The sequence below is a fragment of the Gossypium hirsutum genome, chromosome D08, assembly GCF_007990345.1.
Source record: "Gossypium hirsutum isolate 1008001.06 chromosome D08, Gossypium_hirsutum_v2.1, whole genome shotgun sequence".
Taxonomy (NCBI): Eukaryota; Viridiplantae; Streptophyta; class Magnoliopsida; order Malvales; family Malvaceae; genus Gossypium; species Gossypium hirsutum.
The window spans coordinates 55,783,957-55,802,637 of NC_053444.1; the positions used below are offsets into that span (position 1 = coordinate 55,783,957).

An 18,681-nucleotide genomic window follows, 5' to 3' on the forward strand; every position below is an offset into this window, starting at 1 on the left:
GATTAGTCTCTTGATAAATGATGTGACAGTATTAAGAAGACATGGTCATGAGAGAATTCTGGTTCACTTTAATGCTAATTTTCTAAATATAATGTAAATTCGTCTGCTGTTTTAAGATTTAAGAGCTAGCTTCCAACAAAATGAGGGTTTGATCCCCTCACGCATCACTGAAATATCAGTTGCAGAAATAAGGCATATCTTCTCCAGTAAATTACTGTAAAATAATGAGTTACGGAAAGGTAATTTATGTTCAGCTTCTAAATTACAAGAGCCAGTTTAAATTTTAAAAAACAAAAAAACAAAAAAATAATGGTCCCAATTTGAGAGAATCTGCTCTAAACGGTGCCTTCTTAGCATTTCCTACTTTCCATTTACTAGGTATACATGTTTGCTTCTAGATCTGGACTTTTGACTTATCGAATTTGAATAGATCATATGCACACAAGAATTGCCTATGGACTATTATATTGGCTTTCACTCTTTCTAGGAAACAAATCTGTACAGCACAAACCTGAAGCAGAACCTTTTGAGATAGCTTTGATGGATTTGGCTCCCATAAAAAGGTAAATCTACTGTTGATGTTCTACTATCAAGAAATATATATGGGGTTCCTTTTGCAGGGAAATCTTTCTACGAATCTGATGGCTTTCTTGTTAAACAGTACAAAGTTTATGCATCAGAGAAGATTTGGCCTGCACCAGATTAAACCAAATCGAATAAATTATAACATTGGGAGGTTCTCACCTTAACACAGATAGAAAGCATTAGTTGTACGTACACTTGATACAATAAAAAAGTTCCAACTGATTACCTACAACCAGATGTTTACACCATGACATGGTTTTGACTAGTTCCATGGCTGCGATAAAGAGACACCTGCAGTTGATGCCTCTAACCCTTGTTTTCCATGTATTGCGGATTTGAGGACATTGTATTGCTCACTCACAGACTTATAAAGAGCTTGTGAGTACACATCCTTAGCCTGCCCAAAAGGAAAGCCAACTTATACTAAAGCAATCAACAAGCACAAATAAAGAAACTCTCTAGAGTTCTAGACATAGCAATGAATGGAAACTTCACTAAAACTGATGAAGACCATTGCTGATGAGATACTATGAGCCAGGTTTCAGAGTCTTGGCTAATTTTGATACAAATAGTTATTATGGTTCACTCCCCATTGAAACACTATAGTGTGCCTAAACATAATTAAGCATGTCTTTGTGGTATAGTCATTTCATCAGCATATGATTTTACAGTCAATACCAAGAAGTGTGGCTGATCTTTGAACATAGGTTATAAAGTCATGAGAAAATTATAGTGATAAAATTAAGTCTGCACCAGTGAGATGCTGTGTCATGCAACAAGCAAGATACATAATTTTTCTTGCTCCAGAGGACTAGATTAACTTTCCAGATACCATACTGAGGTCAGGTATAAGAAAATGCATGTATAATAAGAACATAATACAACCAACCTCAGACTCTTCACAGGCAGCAGCAATTTCTGGGAAGCTGATTTGTGGTGCTATTGATAATCCAGCCCCATGAAAGGTGATAATTCTTTTTTCTCCAATTTCTTTTTCTACCTTAAAAAAATGCCATTGAGTCACAAGATGAACAAATTTTATTTGCCAAGCTGACAAGCAAATACACACCTGTCGCGGAGGGGGCATGATGTCATAGCACAATAGAGCCAAAGGATAGACATGCCCTGGGGTACCTGAATGTTCTATGAGCCTTCTCATATTGTCCACTGAAGAAGAATCAAAGAGTGCCTAACACAACTTGTTTATTTAGTATGCAAACAAGCTTATCATAAAAAACAAGGAGACACGCATAGTCAAAAGGTTGAGGTCTTTTGAGAGAGGGGGGGGGGAGGGGGATCTAATTAAGACAGAATTTAAACAGAATGCTTATTGCTCATTGTATAAACAAAAAAACTTCGAATGCATGGTATTCTAAAATACTTTACACAACAAACTTTGCAGTCAACAACGCAAAATCTTGAACATGCCAATGCATACTATTCCTACATTTTGTTAACTGCAGCATAACATGCCAATAAAACCTAAAGTTCTGACCTCCTCAAGACATTTTAAACAGTAAGGGGTAGAAAAGGTCTACCAAAATGTCGATTCCCAACACCCAAAAGTATAACCTCATTCAGACCACTAACCCTGCATATAATATAGTTGTACGCATACAATTCTAGATTACTTTAGATTCCCCCTTCCCAACAAGAAATATCTTGCTGCTAAGTGTTAACTTATGAAGATGAATTTAAGTTAAAATGCATATCTGTCTCCATGTACTTATTTATTCTAATATAACACGGTAGGAAACTGAGACATAATATGCATATCCAGTCCCTCTCCCTCTCCATCCATCCATCCATCCATTCATCCATATAGTTGTACGCATACAATTCTAGATTACTTTAGATTCCCCCTTCCCAACAAGAAATATCTTGCTGCTAAGTGTTAACTTATGAAGATGAATTTAAGTTAAAATGCATATCTGTCTCCATGTACTTATTTATTCTAATATAACACGGTAGGAAACTGAGACATAATATGCATATCCAGTCCCTCTCCCTCTCCATCCATCCATCCATCCATTCATCCATATATATCCATGAATTTCAGATGTTGGAACAAGATTCTGTGATTCTATCTTCTACTCAAGCAATTAACATTTGGTTTCAACTCCAAAAGGATACTGCTAAAGTTCATTTAATGATTGCCTCTTCCAAAGAATCTCTTAGAGGCATATTAACTTTAAGGCTTTGCTTGGTAAGGTGAAAAGAAAATTGGAAAAATGGAAAACTAAAGGGGGAGAAAAATAGAAAGATAGAAAAAAAAATACTTTTTATTTTCATTGGCATGCTTAGAGGCATATTAACTTTAAGGCTTTGCTTGGTAAGGTGAAAAGAAAATTGGAAAAACGGAAAATTAAAGGGGAGAAAAATAGAAAGATAGAAAAAAAATACTTTTTTTTTTATTGGCATGCTTAGTAGGAAAGATAGAAAAATGGAAAGAAGAAACAATTTCTTTCATTCCTTGCTTGGTAGAATTGAAAAATGAGAGGAAAGAACATGAAAATCTTTAAAAAACTGCATAATCTTATAAAATACATACTTAACCTCCATTTTTCTCATTTTCTGTCCTCTCGTCATTCCAATTTGGAAAGAATTGTTTTTGTGCATTAGAATGAAAAATGGCCAATCTTCCCTATTTTTTTTCCTCTCACTTTTCCTTCCTACCAAACACTCAATTTATTTTCTTCACTTTTCTACTCTCTTTCCATCCTTCTACTCTTCCACTCAACCAAGCACATCCTACTTGAAATTATGCTCCAAATTGGACTCAATATGCTAATAAAGCAGCTGTAACCCATTTCTCTTCTTATACCTATCAGATCTTCATTACAAGATGAAATTGATATAAGACAAACTGAAGAAATTCTTGAAAAACAATAAAACATGTTAAAGAGAAAGGCAGAAAAAGCTTACTGGATACCATTCTTCTGTAAAGGGATCTGGGCGGTCCCTGCCACCACTTGCAGCAATCCATACTATTTTCGAGCCACCCCTATAACAAAACAAATTCTTTTGTCTAAGTCTGCATATTTATAGTGAAAAACGACAGCACAGATTCAAGCACATTAAGACAAGTTATCATTCTAAATGCATGAGAATTGTCATTATTATTAAAGTACCTTAGCAGCAAAGCCATCTCTTTCAAACTTCTTGTGTTTGCTTTTCTTTTCATTTCAGCAAGCTCAGGAATATCATACATGTGTTTTTTGGAGTACACACATAAAAGGTTCCTAAGAGAAACGGTAAACTTTTTGTGACTCTTAAGCATATTTTTGAATAATCAATTCAAAAAGGGTAGAACCATTTGAGTACCTTCCCATGCTGAAAGGCTTACAAAGAGGATCTGTTATGACCCTGTCCCCAGCAACAAAGATCTGTAGCACAGAACCCAAGTACAGTCAAGGCCTCAAGGGCATAGATGAAGGCTACTACAGCAGGCTCAGAATGAGAAATTAATTCAAGAGAGAATCACCATGTTCTCAGCAATATGCGGATTTGTTTTCTCAAGCAACAATGAGATGATGATTGGGTCAGCTTCAGTCTGATGGTTTGATATAAGTACAACGTTGTGACCCTGCACCCAATTGTCTGACAATTAGATCAATAAAAAGCCAGTTTAAACGTGAAAGATTCAGCCAGTACTGCACACTTCCTAAGTCCCAGTTGCACGTAAAAGTTTCCTGAATGTTGAAAACTTAATATGACCATGTTTAGCTAATGCCAATACAAACTCGGAAGGAAAACACCATTAAACTTCCTTCTGAATATTAATATATAACTTTGACCTTGCTTGCATAACAAAAGTATAAAATTGACATGACCTAAAGCTGATGAAAATTAAGAAATTAAAAAAAAAATGGACACAAATTTAACATACAAACCTGTTATTCTATTTCTTTCTCAGATGCACGTTCTTGTTAGTTATTAATCAAAGAATATGCAAGTATTGTAGCACGCAGAATAAAAAATTTCATCAACTTACTACCAAGCAGCTCCATGATGGATAAATCATGTTATGATCTTTAACAGTATGTTTGTTCAAAAATGTAAACAATGACAAGGACATCCTCCTGCCACATCTTAGTGAAAAAGATGCTGGAGCAAAACTCAGTCTTGTTTAGAGGAATCAAGTAAAAGGAAAAAGAAAACTGAGCATAGTCACCTGCTTAAGCTTCTCCTCTATTTCATAGAAAAGAGAAAGATTGCCAACATATGAATTTCTGCAAAGAACATAATACACAGATGTTAAGAGAAGTGACTTTTTTTAATTTTAAAAAAAGAGACCAAACATGTCCTTCAGTGATTTAAAATATGAATAACATAAATGTTATATGAAGCACATGAAAGAGGGTGAATAAGTTAAATATACAAAATACATGCTTCTTTTTCTTTGCATTTTTGTCAATTCGGTTGATGATAAACAATCAAACATGAAGAAGAGAAAAACTACTAAAGACCTATGAACCTCAATGAAAAAAACAAAAAAGAATGCAGAAAGAAACACGGAATAAGCTTAACCTTGATGGTCTCAAATGGTAGCTAATAATTAAGAAAGAATTACAGTCCCTATTGCACTTCTCTCTCTCTCTCTATATATATATCCATGAACCTTAAAGTTTATTACCATGGTTTACAAAATAGATTTACGAAATTTTAAAAATACAAATTCCATCAGCAAAGCACATCCTTAATTTTCAGGAAGCTTTTACAAATGAAATTGATATCAGCAGAGAAACCGGATACAACAGTGTGGGAGTTGTCCACTCACCTGAAATCAATCAAAGGACGGATATAATTTTGACCAAACATATAGTAGTCAAATGGCTCTCGCAGAGCTTTGTGGTAGGGTTCAAAGACAAAAGGATCCTGAAAAGTTACTGTCATATTTCATGCAGAAATTTATAAAAATCTGTATGCAATAAATGAAAATAAAGTGCATATATTTTCTAAACAGCAGAATCATCTTGAAACAGCATTGTAGTACAATTACCTCCACATCCAAAAGCCAATGGTCAAATGCAACAGTCATGTTTGACAATACAACCCCAACAGCTGCAGGATCTCCACTTTGGAAAACCTAAATGTTGACATATGGAAAAGAATCTTCTTTAAGTTGTCAGAGGTACATGTAAAAGGTAAGTGTTGAGTGACAATGTTTCCTAAATATTGAAATCCTCAGGTGATAAACTATTAAAACCGTGCAGTTCAACTGAATACTGTCCCACCAACTTTTTAGTACAAATGCACCATTTTTTTTCCTTATCTAAATTCAGGTCCAAACATAACCCAAAAGAAACTAGGTTTTTTTCCCCAAACATATACATACAAAGTAAAAACAGATGTTATAGAGAAGTTATATTTGACTATTTAGCATTATGTTGTTTACTCACCTAGATCCCATAACACATAGCCTATCTTAAGACAAGTAAAAACCATGCATTGAGTTCCGGATAATACAGATATTTTAAAACCTATGATGTCCATTTACTAAAATATGATATTATTAAAAACACACTATTAGCAGTTTCTAGAAGCAAGAAAAGGAAGCTTGATAATGGATCGTAAAAAAAACGTAGTCTACACAGAGGAGAGCCTATCATACATAAAACATATACTATACACTAAAATAAGAGTTTAAGCATATTAATTTACTGCGTTTCTGTAATTCTGATACACTTCTTCCATCCCTGCTGCAACATTTGGAGGTAGCCTTCCGGCATCTACTTCCTTCCTAAGTCCAGATAGGAGTTCTGTAGACAAAAAGCAGCACGAGACAATAAAACAAGTACTCTACTTCAGCTTTGGAACTATGAAAGGCTGTAGTTCAAATTAAGAAACAGGACTATTCAAAGTAAGGAAATGTTCTCTTCTATATTCTTGGTCACTTATTCTTTCAATCAACAAACCTTTCTACGTTTCTTGATGTCCAAATCCCCTTTCCAGTCTATCTCCCTTCTTTATGCTCCTCAAAGAAACCCGACTCCGTTTGTCATTTTTGGAACCATCAAAATATTATTCATGACATTTCAATACAGAGGAGATAACTCTCAAGTATTCTTTTGCTAACGTCTTAATCAACAAATTTTGGTTAAAGCAGCTATTACATTGCTTGGACATGTTCTCCAATTATCAATGCATAGAATATTGGATAAATAGAATGGACAGCTCTCATCAAATCTGAGTCCGGTAAACTTAATTTCTATAGCAGATTCGTATTAATAAACAAGTACTCTTAAACAAGGCAAATTTTCGCAAGAAGGTTTCTAATTATTCATTTCATTAATCTGCTTATGTTTTCAGCACCAAATTAAACAAACTTGTTTTAACCCAAGCTTCTTGGAAAACCATAAAAACAAAAAAATAAAAATAGCGTCAAGCCATTAAACCATAAAAGTGTTCATTAAATACTAAAGCGACCTTCTCTTAAAGGCTATTTCTATGATGTAATAAATTTAGTATTCTTTTCTATATTAGAAAAATGCTGTTGACTAACACATAAACACATACAACTAAATTGCCATCAGCAAATCTTTATGTTGGCAGTTTTTATAACGAACTCCTTTTCCTTGGGAGGAAGGAAGGAAGAAGAAGAAGAAGAAAGAAAACAACATAATATTTATAATAACTGTTTTAACGCTTAGTAGTTAAACAGAAAAAGGCATCATACAGTAACATTTACAATATTTTATTCGAAAGCGCATTTGTTTAAACAATTAACACAAAAAAAGTTTCTTTTGAAAAATGAATGAAGAAAAGAAAAAGAGCTGAAAGGAAACTGGACCTTGCTCGGAGCGAGCTTCAATAAAGGTACGGGAATGCTCGACCACCGGCTTCCCGGTGGCAACTACACCTGATTCCTTATCTTGAACTAGCTCGGCCGTTGCTTTAGCTTTCAATGAGTGAAACAAGGAAGAGCGAATCCTTGTTGTTGTTCTGGAAGTAGATCGAAAAAGCTGGAGACGCTGAAACGGAACCAAAGGAGAAGATGATTTGAGTGAGAAAGAAAATGCAGCCTTAGTGCAAGTGCCGCCGAAGAAGGGGAGAGGCAAAGTAGAAGACATTGGAGAGTCTTTTTGTATATGATTGAAAGAACACGAAATCCTCTTCTATTTTATTATCTCTCTGAACAGTCCGGGAGAGGGGAAAAGAAGGGGAAAAAATTGGAACTATAGGAATCTCATTTCATTTTTATTTCTTTTAAAGCTTCTTTGTTTTTTCCAACGGCGGTGGTGTGTGAGCAAGCACGTGGTTTACATCGAACAAGAGCGAACGATTAGGGGAAATAGCTGCAGATTGCTGACGTGTACGGGAACGAATTGGGGGTGTTTATCGAGATGCGTGTCATCGAATGGTTGCCATTCTCCACTTGCCACTTGCCACTACTTTCTACTTTTGTTTTTGGGTATTATTTCTTGTATAACGTTTTTGGGTAATCGAGTAATCTACAGTCTAATTTAGTTATATATATATGCCATTCTTTTTAATTAGTCTTTTGGATTTTTTTTGAAAATTAAGAAAATAGTTGGATTTCTCTTTGATTTTTTTTAATTTTGTTGGGGTTTGGGTTAGGGTTCTTTTAGGAATTAGAGTTTAGGGTTTTAAGAGTGAAACCATAAAAATTTATAGGTAGATTTGAAGAGTTGATAGTGTGATAATACGTCTCAAAATACATACATTTCATATGTCATTTTGGGATAGGACCATTACCTTAGAAACTTATCTTATGGAAGTCAAGTTTCGGGGTGACAGTGCTTGATACGATTATGTGTCGAAGTCTAAGTGGAGGTCCTAGTTGGCGACCGTGATACGGTCACGGGTTCGAATATAATCGGGGGCCAGTTGACAATCGTTATGCGGTCACGAGTTCAAGCATTTTGGATACCCATAAATGATGCCTTATATATATCATACATAAGATTAAGTTCATAATCATAAGGAAAAATAGAGGGATTTCCGGTGTAATCAGCGTAATTTTTTCTCTATTTCCAGGCAACTGGTATTTTTAACCTTTCATTCTTATCCGAAGGCTGACATCGAGGTTGATACAAGAGGGCTCTTAGGCAAAGAGAAGATGTTCCATCGGAGTAAAGGTCAAACTCAAGTCGGCACGGCAACGATTGTAGTTATTAATGGGTTGTTTAATAACAAAAATCGTTATCGTCCCAAAAAGAGCATCACTTTTACTCCAACGTCACAATCGTTGCCCGCTTGAGAGTCCTCCTACGTCCACGGCAATGTTGGCTTTCAAATAAGAAAGAAAGGTTAAAGATACCAGCTACGTGGAAATGGAGAAAAAAATGACGCCAATTATAGCGGAAAGCCCCACAGTTTTTCCCTATGATTATGCCTTCAAATTTCTGTATGGTATTTATAATGCAACATCTACGGTTATCAGAAAAGTTTGAGCTTATGCCCGCATAACGACTGTCAACTGGCTTTTGTTATACTCTGATCTATGACGTCATAATGTTTATCGATTGAGACACCTATGCAGACTTCCACTCGTAACCGTATAAAGCAAAATCACCTCGGAACCCAACTTACACAGGATAGGTTTTCGAGGTAATGGTCCCATCTCGGTACGATAATGAAATGCGTTCGTCTCGAAGCGATATCGCATCATCGATGACTTAAAAATATCTCAAACTGAAAATTTTTAACACTAAAAGGGGGAAAACCAAGAAAGAGAAATATTGTAAAGTGGAGGGATGGAGGCCGGAAGAGATGATGGGTTTAGGGATGATTGAGTATGGAAGGGGAGACCCATTTTATAGGCGCGGGAGAGGGGTGAGATTGAAAAGAAAAAAATCCTCGTGGTCGAAAACACGTCGCAGGACCAACATTTTCATCGAATATCTTCAAAACATGCTTCAAATTTTACCCCAGATTCCTGAGATCAAGGTACTTTTTTGGTAGACTTTAATGGAAATGGTAAGAAAGCTCGTCCAATTAGGCAAGCTTTCTTACCATTTCCACTAAAGTCTGCGAAAAGTACCCTGACCACGGGTAAGATTTGAAGCATTGAATACCCTTTAAAGCATGCGTCTGATGAGATTATTTGATCTGTGAAACGTATTTTCGAGCATCGAAGAGCATTTTATTATTATTACTCAATGAAAGTGCGTCTTTTGAAATGCATTTTGAAGCACACATTCCCTCTCTCCTTATTCTATTTTGCTATTAAAGTATTGAAATATTCAAGACTTAGACACACAAGAAATTCATATCAAACATTGAAAAGTCGCATTGCAAGTGTTGTTTGCATTTCTTTGGATAACCATCTGAAGGTTTTTTTCTTTTAAATATCTAATTCGTTTTAAATTGAAATGAGTCGATGAATGAAATCCATCATTTACTATAACGGTCAAATCTGTAATACGGAAGTCAGGGTCGTATTTACAAGAGCCTAATTCGTGGAATTGCTTTCAACCGTACCAGTCAATTATGTGAGCTACGGACTAGAATCAGGAGGAAAGTTGGGGGTTCAAGCTGGGGAAAATTTTTGAGCTTGCAATGTAGATATTTGGCATCAGTTAACCCCTTTAAGTGTGAGCTATTTGATGTAAAGAGCAAGCTTAAGCTGGAGGCAGTCATATCATCGCACTACTTAAGCAAAAATGTTGTAATTGAGTTATATGTCGAGTTTGTTGAGGCTGATGGAGCTGGTCCATCTTCATCCACTATTACGGCTAATACGGGAATCGAAGCTGAAGCAAAAGGTCCTACTACACGATTGTGTGATGGGTTCATTGGTTTGTTAGAAAGCTCCTATTATGATATCCCTGAAGCATCAATGGGTAGACATTCTTCGATTTTTGGAACCAATTTAAACTTTAGCGGCCACTATTAGTCGGGGTATGAGTGTAACCCAAACCTCGACACTTGAGCACGACATGCAGTCAGTGCGTTCGATTTCAACTTTGATGGTTTGATGTCTTGGGGTAGAAGCACTTATACCGGAGGGCCATCAACCTACACCAGTTCACAATCTGATGCAGATTTTGCTAGGGACATGGGGTATAAAAGAACTAATGACTTACTCCCTACGATCAGGTACGACAAGGGTAAACTAAACCCTTTGGTTGAAGATGACAATGAAGGCACAGTTGAGGAAGAAGATGCAGCTGAGAAAGCAAGGGCAGTGGGTGTAGTTGACGGATCAGAGTCAGACCTTAATCCAATTCGGCAGTCCGGTCCAGATGGTTCAAAAGTAGCATTTTTTTCTTAACCAGGTTCCAACTAAGGTAGAACATTGCAGTTGACGATGACAATTCGAACAAGGCTCCAAATCCAGATCCACAATTCAAGGTAAATGAACCTCTACCCCACATGACCAATATCAATCTCTCTATTGAGGTTGTTTAGAGTTCCGGTAGCTACTGCACAGAACACCTGACCATGCAAGTTGATTGTTATATGTTCGGGTATTGGAAGTTGGCATGGAATACCCCAACAAAGATGCTTTTCTTATTGCACTGAAGCTGTACAGCTTTAAGAACGACGTGAACTATCAAGTCACAAAATCTTATTTGTAGAAATTCAAGGGAAAGTGCGCAATGTGCGACAGGAGGTGTAAATGGAAAACCATGACATCATTTTAGAAGAAAATGAGCTTGTGGGTGATAAAGAAGTATTTTGGTTTGCATACTTATGTTGCAGCAGGTGCGTGACGCGATCACCCGATTTTCTGACATAATATGACTTGACCTGGGTCTTCATTTTTTTCCAATAACGTAACTTTAACTCGTAATCTGTAGGTGTAAGTCATGATCATCCAAGGCTAGACTCCGGTATGATATCTAACATTATTCTACCTATGGTGAAAGCGAGTATACAAAACAACATGATATGAAATGTGTGTGTCTTGAGTCTCTATCTTTCCACCAACACGCTGATGAGTGTAAGATCCAATTTGTAGCCCCGAGCATACGAGTAGCATGTAAGAATCTTACGTCTTGCAGATAACCATGAATTTCGGTGTTTGGGCTCTTCAACAAATTATGTATGAACCCCTCCAAAACACGATCATTCGCCTATCTATATCAACAAAATAAAATTATTTAATATATTTTAAAAATTAAAAAAAACTAAGAATTTAACTTAATTGAAAATAAAAAAAATTCTTCTTACCATCATCGCTTGAGTGACAGAAATATGCTTGTGGTTGAAACAAATCAAAGAGCTTGTCATTTGTGAAAATTTAATTGAAATGAATATATGAAATAATTAAATAAAACTATAGTAATTTTAAACAAACTGTATAAGAAAATTTCGAACAAAAATTGAGAGTTTAGAGAGAATAGAGAGAGTTGGACTTGAGTTAAAAGAATGAAAAATGGTCTGGTATTTATAGGAAAAAAATTATCGTTGGCCCTTTTAAAAAATTTTACCCTTGCCAACATTTAAAAAGTCGTTGGGAAAAATGATAGTTGGAGAAAAATCACACACTCTCTCAAAAAATGACCTATTTTCCTAATTAAAAAAAAAGAGCCTAAAAGGCCGATTAAAAAAAATACATATCTTTCTAATTTAGCCTAATCTACACTAATATGTTTCATTTAATGGAATAAACTAGTAATAATAGTGCGTAAAAATATCATAAAATTTTTTGTATTATATTTTAGATTTTAATCCAAATTCTTTTATTTAAAAATTAATAAATTAATTCTTTTACGTTAAATGAGTGAACAAACATTTTGTTAAATTTTGGTGTTTATAATAAGGTATAATAACAAACTTAATTTTTAATTTGTACGCATTTATTCAATTTGACCCCTACTTTTTTATTGGAAGTAAATTAGAAAATTTTGAAACTAATAAGGTTAGAGGGTCAAAAAGGCCTTAGTAAAAAATTATAAAAAAATCAATTAAGTTATTTTAAAATTTAAAAACTATTAAAAAAATCATAAAATTTATAAAAAAATTATTAAAAAAATTTAAAAAATAAATTTTATAAAAAAATAACAATACTGATCCAATTAAAGAGTAGGAGTCAAAATTTTTTTAAATCTTATAAACATTAGATTCTAATGGGACAGTATTGTTATTTCATAATAAATTTTATTATAATTTTTTATGATTTTTAATAAATATTAAATTTTAAAAGGGTTTAATTGAATTTTTTAAAATTGTTACTAAGGCCTTTTTGACCCTTTAGCCTTATTAGTTTTAATTTTTTTTAATTTACTTCCAATAAAAGAGCAGGGGTCAAATTAAATAAATTTGTAAATGTTAAGGACTAAATTGGTTATCATACCTTATATATAAACACCAAATTTTAACAAAGGGTTTTTTGTTCACTCATCTAACATATAGGAACTAATTTTTTTTTAATAAATGAGCTAAAATGCAATCAAATGTATAGTACAGGGGTTTTGTGTTACTTTTATTGTAATAATATTATATTGCTTAGTCTGGTAGAATAATAATAATGAATAGATCTCAAATGATAATTTTATCCTTACAAATAAAAAAAATATTTTATATATTGTTAATTTATTGTAAAAACATTTAAGTCAAATTATATTTTGCATTAATTAATTACTAATTATAAAAATATAATTAACAAAATAATTTATATAATATTAATTATATAAATATTTTATAAAAAATATATATAAAAGCATATTATTTATGGTCATATTAATATGCAATATTGAGACCTATTAAACATTATATACGGTAATAGTTATTAAATATTGACCATTTTACTAAGAAAGGCCCATTTCCTACTTTATTTACGGAAATGTGTCACCTTATTTATTATTTATCGAAATGGGCTGAAAACACTAAAACGTGTCAATGTAGGAGCATTTTAAGGGGAAATTCCAACAAAATGCATCCCTGAGGGAGCGCTTTTGGCATGTCAACAAAAAACGCACTGATGTGGATGTGCTTTGCTGACATGGCAAAAGCGCTCCTTTAGGGACGCGTTTTATCCCGTGTTTTTCTAGGGTTAAGGCTATTTGCATGTTTAGTGCCCAAAGTTTATAAGTTTAGGGTTTTAGTGGTTAGGGTTAGGGTTTTGTTAAAACAATTTAGGAATTTATTTGTTTATGGTTTAGGGATTTTAAAAAATAAATTAGAGTTTAGAATTTAAAAAAAATTAATTAAATTAGGTTTTAAGGGTTTTAAGTAAATTAATTAAATTAAGGTTTAGATGTTTTAAGAAAATTAATTAAATTAGGATTTAGGGTTTTTTAAAAATAATGTTGTGTTTAGCTTTCAAGGTTTTTGTAAAGGGTTTACGGTCGAGTCTTGAAAAAATTATATTGATAGGAAGGATTTTGTTTTTTTTTTCTACAATAGTTTCTGAAAAATTAATTTTGATAAGACAATTCTAAAAAAATAGTGACAAAAACACTTCCACGTGGACGCTCATTTTCTACAGTAGTTCCTACTTGGCCTTAGGCTATAAATGAGCCAAATTTCATTCTCATATTGCATAAATTACAGCAAGAAAAATTAGAGAGGCTAAGCAGAATAGAAATTGAAGATGAGTGAACATATTAGTGTTGTTATTTACTATGATGGTGAGGTTCGTGACACCGAGAACGATGTTGTTTTTTTATCGGAGAACACAACGCGACTGACTTTTAACCAGAACATAGATTTGATAGAACTTCGTAAAAGAATTAGGCGCAAAATCTTTGAAACGACGCCAATGATAGTTTCGTTTATTAAGTATCAATTTTGTGCTTCGGTTGATCCCGTGACATATGACTCATTTGATAACAAAGGTGGTCGTAGCTTGGAGGCGATGGTGCAGACTCATCTCGCTAGTGGATCACCCTATCTTGAGTTATATGTACAATTTTCATCGCCAAATGAAGCATTTACGACTTCAACATCTACTGTTGTTCGAGAAGAATACACGACCCCTACCCGACACTCCATTAGTGGGAGGCAGAACATGGAAGCATCTGTGTTTGGTGGCAGAATGAAATACACAACTCCTGCACGACACTCGGTTAGTGGATGGGACATGCACCTCGGTTGGTCGATGTTCGATGCTGGAAATACGTACTAGGGAATGATATCAACTTTTAGTGGTTGGCAATCCACATCTGATTGGGGATGTTACAAAACATCCACAAGAAAGGATGATGTACTCCCTACGACGTCCACCGACGAGGGGACTTCGTACGTTACAGATAATGGTGAGTTGGATGATGAGTCCGATGTGAGTCCACCTTGAGAGCCCGACCCCGATGGTGCAGAAGTTGTATTATTTCTAAACCGAAGCCTATTCCAACCGAACTTAAAGACAGTGAAGGGGGTTCAGATGAAGAAGAAGATCTACAATTCACGGTGTACTCACCTCCAGCCCGCATGCATAATGTCGATCTATCAGCATATGATGCGTTAGAGTTTTCATATCTACCACACAGAAGGCGCGACCGTACAATTTTATTGTTGGATTCGGGTGAATTGGAACTTGGTAAGGAGTTTTCCAGTAATGATAGTTTTCTTGGTGCATTGAAACAATATAACATCATGAACGGGGTTAACTACCACATGGTTAAATCTAAATCCGAGAAGTTTGAGGCTAAGTGTGTAGTGCAAAACAGTACATGTTCATGGAAAATCATGGCTTCAGTTAGGAAAAAGATAGGGTTGTGGGAGATAAAGAAGTACAAAGGTCAACATACGTGTATTGCCAGTACAATATCACTGGGTGTTTAGGGTTTTTGAATAATACTGTTCTTACTTAATGTTGCATTATTTAACGTACTTCGTTGACTGGTGTTTCAAAAGATCATCCCAAGATGAATTCAAATATGATAGCTGGCTTAATACTACCGATGGTGAAGGCGAATCCCAAGACTTATGTATCGGTCTTAATTGCCAATATTTGTAGCTAATTGAGGTACACGCCTTCTTACCACTAGGCCTAGATAGCTAAGCAGAAGGCGTTGAAAAAGATGCATAGTGGGTGGGATGCTTCATATAATGAAGTGTGGTAGTGGTGTCAGGTGTTAGAGAGGTACGTCCCAGGTTGCGTAACAGACCTTGAAACGAGCCCTGCATACTATAACGACCACTTGCTCCATGGAAGCCAAGTGTTCAAGTGTCTGTTCTGGAGCTTTAAGTAATGTTGGGATGCATTTGTGTACTGCAAGCCATTGGTACAAATTGACGGTACCTTTATGTATGATAGATATACCCATCGGCTCTTACTAGCTGTGGCATAGGATGGCGGTGGGAGAATCCTTCCAATTGTGTTTGCAATAACACCAAAAGAGTTAGATGACGACTGAGATTTCTTTCTTTCTAGGTTGATGAGGCATGTCTACCCCCAACTTGATATCTACGTTATATCAGATCAGGGCACTAGAATACTAGCCACAATTGAGCGACATGGAAGCCTATGGGATTGCACACACCATCGGTATTGTCTAAGATACATTACGTCTAACTACTAAGGGCAATATCGGTCTACCACTGAATGACGACAAGTGACCAACATGGGTATTTAATCTCCATTAATATAATTTCGTTTGTAATATTCAATTTATTCTTAATGGAAGAGTGATATGTAATTTTCGTTATCAACTTATTTTAACAGTGTATGAAATCAATAAGGATCGTTTTCATGAGATGTTGGCGATTTTGTGGTCAGTCAACGATCAAGGCGCAGACTACCTCAGTAACATACCTTTCGATCAGTGGACACAAGCATACAACGGTAGCCTACAATATGGTCATATGACCTCAAACCTAGCTGAATGCATAAATTCTATTCTAAAAGGAATGCGTCATTTACCGATAACCTCGGTTGTGCAAGAAACATATTTCTATTTGGCAGCACTATTTCCAAAGCGTGCATCGAATTATAAAGGCAAAATATAGGGAGGCCATGTATGGTGCCGGAAGGTATTACAAGAAATTAACAAGGCGAAGGCGCGGGCCAACACCATACGTATAATGTGTCACTATCGCGACAACCTATGGTTTCATGTGACAGAGTTCGACAAATCAAAGTAAGGTATTACCGGCAGGTAATATCGTGTACACCTAAGAAATAAGACTTGCGACTGTGGGACGTTTGACACACTTCGTTATCCATGCGCTTATGTAATTATAGCTTGTCAGAATCTCCATTTTGATCCCATGAGTTATGTCGACAAAGTGTACAAAATAGAATACATGTAAAACGTGTGGAGACACGTATTCCCGTCGGTCCCAGATGAACGTAAGTGACCGTCTGTATCTCTTGCTCCATTTAAGTTATTATCAGATAGAGAATTGCGTCGCAAACCAAAAGGTTGACCTTACTCAAGTAGAATATGTGATAATATGAATATTCGAGAAAGAACGAACCAACAAAAGTTATGCGGATGGTGTAGGAACCCAGGTCACACAATTCAAACTTGTCCAAATCGAAAGAGTAGATAATTGCTTAAATGAAACTATGTTGCATTATTTCTATTGCCTTATTCAAAAGAACTTCTATTTTATTAAATAGGACAAAATATAAAAATAATTTACTATTAAAATATTCAAAACAACTTTTATTTTATTAAATGAAATATAATAAACATAATTTGTACAAATATATTAAAAAATTAATGCATGTGCCGATCGAAATTAGTGCCACATAGGGGTAGTCAACGGTTACGGGTTGGATTCCTTCTTGGCTCAGCTTCTGGCGGGGTTTGTGGTTGCTCCGGTAGGGGTTGTGGTTGTTCTGGATTTGGGTGTTGGGAGGATGACCCACCTTGATAGAACAAAGAATGCAAATGTTTTTGCATCACCCACGGCGGAGGTGTTTGAATCTCATATGGCGATGGGGATTGAAAATGAGATGAGCTCCCCGATGATGCCTCGTGCGATCCCTCCTACAACGATGGCCTATATATCGTCAGTTGAGTATGAGTCATGGGGAAAGGAGATGCATTGAGACATGCATTCCAACCTGGAATAGGACTGGGAAAAGGAAACATATAAGGGTTAGGATACGCATTTGGCATAATCTGAAGGGGTTGTGGTGTAGGTGTTGTCACTTGAGGCGTTGGGCCCGATAATTGTGTGGGCATTATTGATAGGCCCGCCCCGTTATCCCTTCTTTTTGAATTTAAAGTTCTTCCGAGAGCAAATATGGTCTGCTATGGATCCTAAACCATGGCATGTAATACAGCGCGCACTCTAACTCTGGGACGATGATCGGTTCACGAGTAGGTATATGATCATACTGATTTTTCCATATTTTGAGATATTCCGAGAAGAATAGCGCCTAATACGTATTCGATTGCCGTAAGTTGATTTTGTGCTCATCATCGCGCACCTTAGGTGTTACGAGAATCGGTTATTGGAATCCAAATTACTGTAACATTCTATTCGTTTGGTACATCTCGACAGTAGCGTAGTTGACCAATGAGACCTTAGCATGCCAAATGTTCAAATTTTGAAAGAATTTATCCGGAATTATTGCCTGAATTGCCAGATCCTCGTATGGTGTCCATTGAAACTATATGAACGTGATAAAAATATTAGTTATATACATAATACTAAATACTAAATACTAAATACTAAATACGAAACGACTATGTTATGTATATATATCATTTAATACTTACATGTGCTTCCGACTGTTGGTCTAATAGAAGTCGTATATCTTCAAGAGCTATAAGTATTCCAACATAACTCGTCGAATGGTTCCACCTAATTAAATAAATTTTTAGCATAAAATTATATTTTAAATGAATGTAATAATTGTAAAATCTAATATAAATTTTATCTCGTTATGAGTGGGAATGTATATAGGTGGTTCACTTGAGGAAAAATGGAAAGCAAAACCGAGCCCATGATTGTAGTAGTGACAAATAACCTCTGATTTAGGCTTTATTTGGTTTCATCCCCCCGTACATCTCCCGATACAATGTTTCCAACATGACAGACCCCCAACTAAGTTCTCCAATTGCTCTAAAATGAACGAGTTTTAGCAACTACCTCAGATGTATGAGGTCTCGTGACAAGTCCAGTATCAGATAACCTCCAATGATCTCAAGGATGTATGCCCAAGCATATCGTATTCTTTTTACTTCAGTGGAATTATCCCCCAACTCCGGGAATGTGTCTCGT

At 35.4% G+C, this 18,681-nt stretch overlaps 1 protein-coding gene across 4 annotated transcripts; it reads right to left on the reverse strand.

Annotated features, from left to right (window-relative positions):
- Window positions 1-229: 229 nt before the first annotated feature.
- LOC107930654 (glycerol-3-phosphate acyltransferase, chloroplastic) lies at window positions 230-7,893 on the reverse strand. Of its 4 annotated transcripts, none has more exons than XM_016862346.2 (13): window positions 7,379-7,893; window positions 6,250-6,347; window positions 5,588-5,674; window positions 5,366-5,463; window positions 4,760-4,817; window positions 4,070-4,171; window positions 3,910-3,971; window positions 3,717-3,827; window positions 3,511-3,589; window positions 1,655-1,774; window positions 1,475-1,585; window positions 812-982; window positions 230-692 (listed from the first exon to the last, which is right to left on the reverse strand). In XM_016862346.2, exons 1-12 carry the CDS (start codon window positions 7,656-7,658, stop codon window positions 848-850), a joined length of 1,341 nt encoding a protein of 446 aa, XP_016717835.1. In that variant the 5' UTR covers window positions 7,659-7,893; the 3' UTR covers window positions 230-692; window positions 812-847. The 4 variants fall into 4 exon arrangements, with proteins under 4 accessions (XP_016717835.1, XP_016717836.1, XP_040954394.1 ...); XM_016862347.2 differs by lacking the exon at window positions 7,379-7,893 and adding an exon at window positions 6,504-7,370; XM_041098460.1 differs by lacking the exons at window positions 230-692; window positions 812-982 and having other exon boundaries at window positions 1,474-1,581.
- Between the last annotated feature and the right edge of the window lie 10,788 nt (window positions 7,894-18,681).

Excerpts from the sequence above, each read along its gene's own strand:
- LOC107930654 (XM_016862346.2), bottom strand. The coding sequence starts at position 7,658 with ATGTCTTCTACTTTGCCTCTCCCCTTCTTCGGCGGCACTTGCACTAAG. Across the intron at positions 4,818-5,365 it reads CGTCCTTTGATTGATTTCAG|AAATTCATATGTTGGCAATC; the intron begins GTGAGTGGACAA and ends TGTTCTTTGCAG. Across the intron at positions 4,172-4,759 it reads TAGAGGAGAAGCTTAAGCAG|GGTCACAACGTTGTACTTAT; the intron begins GTGACTATGCTC and ends AATTGGGTGCAG.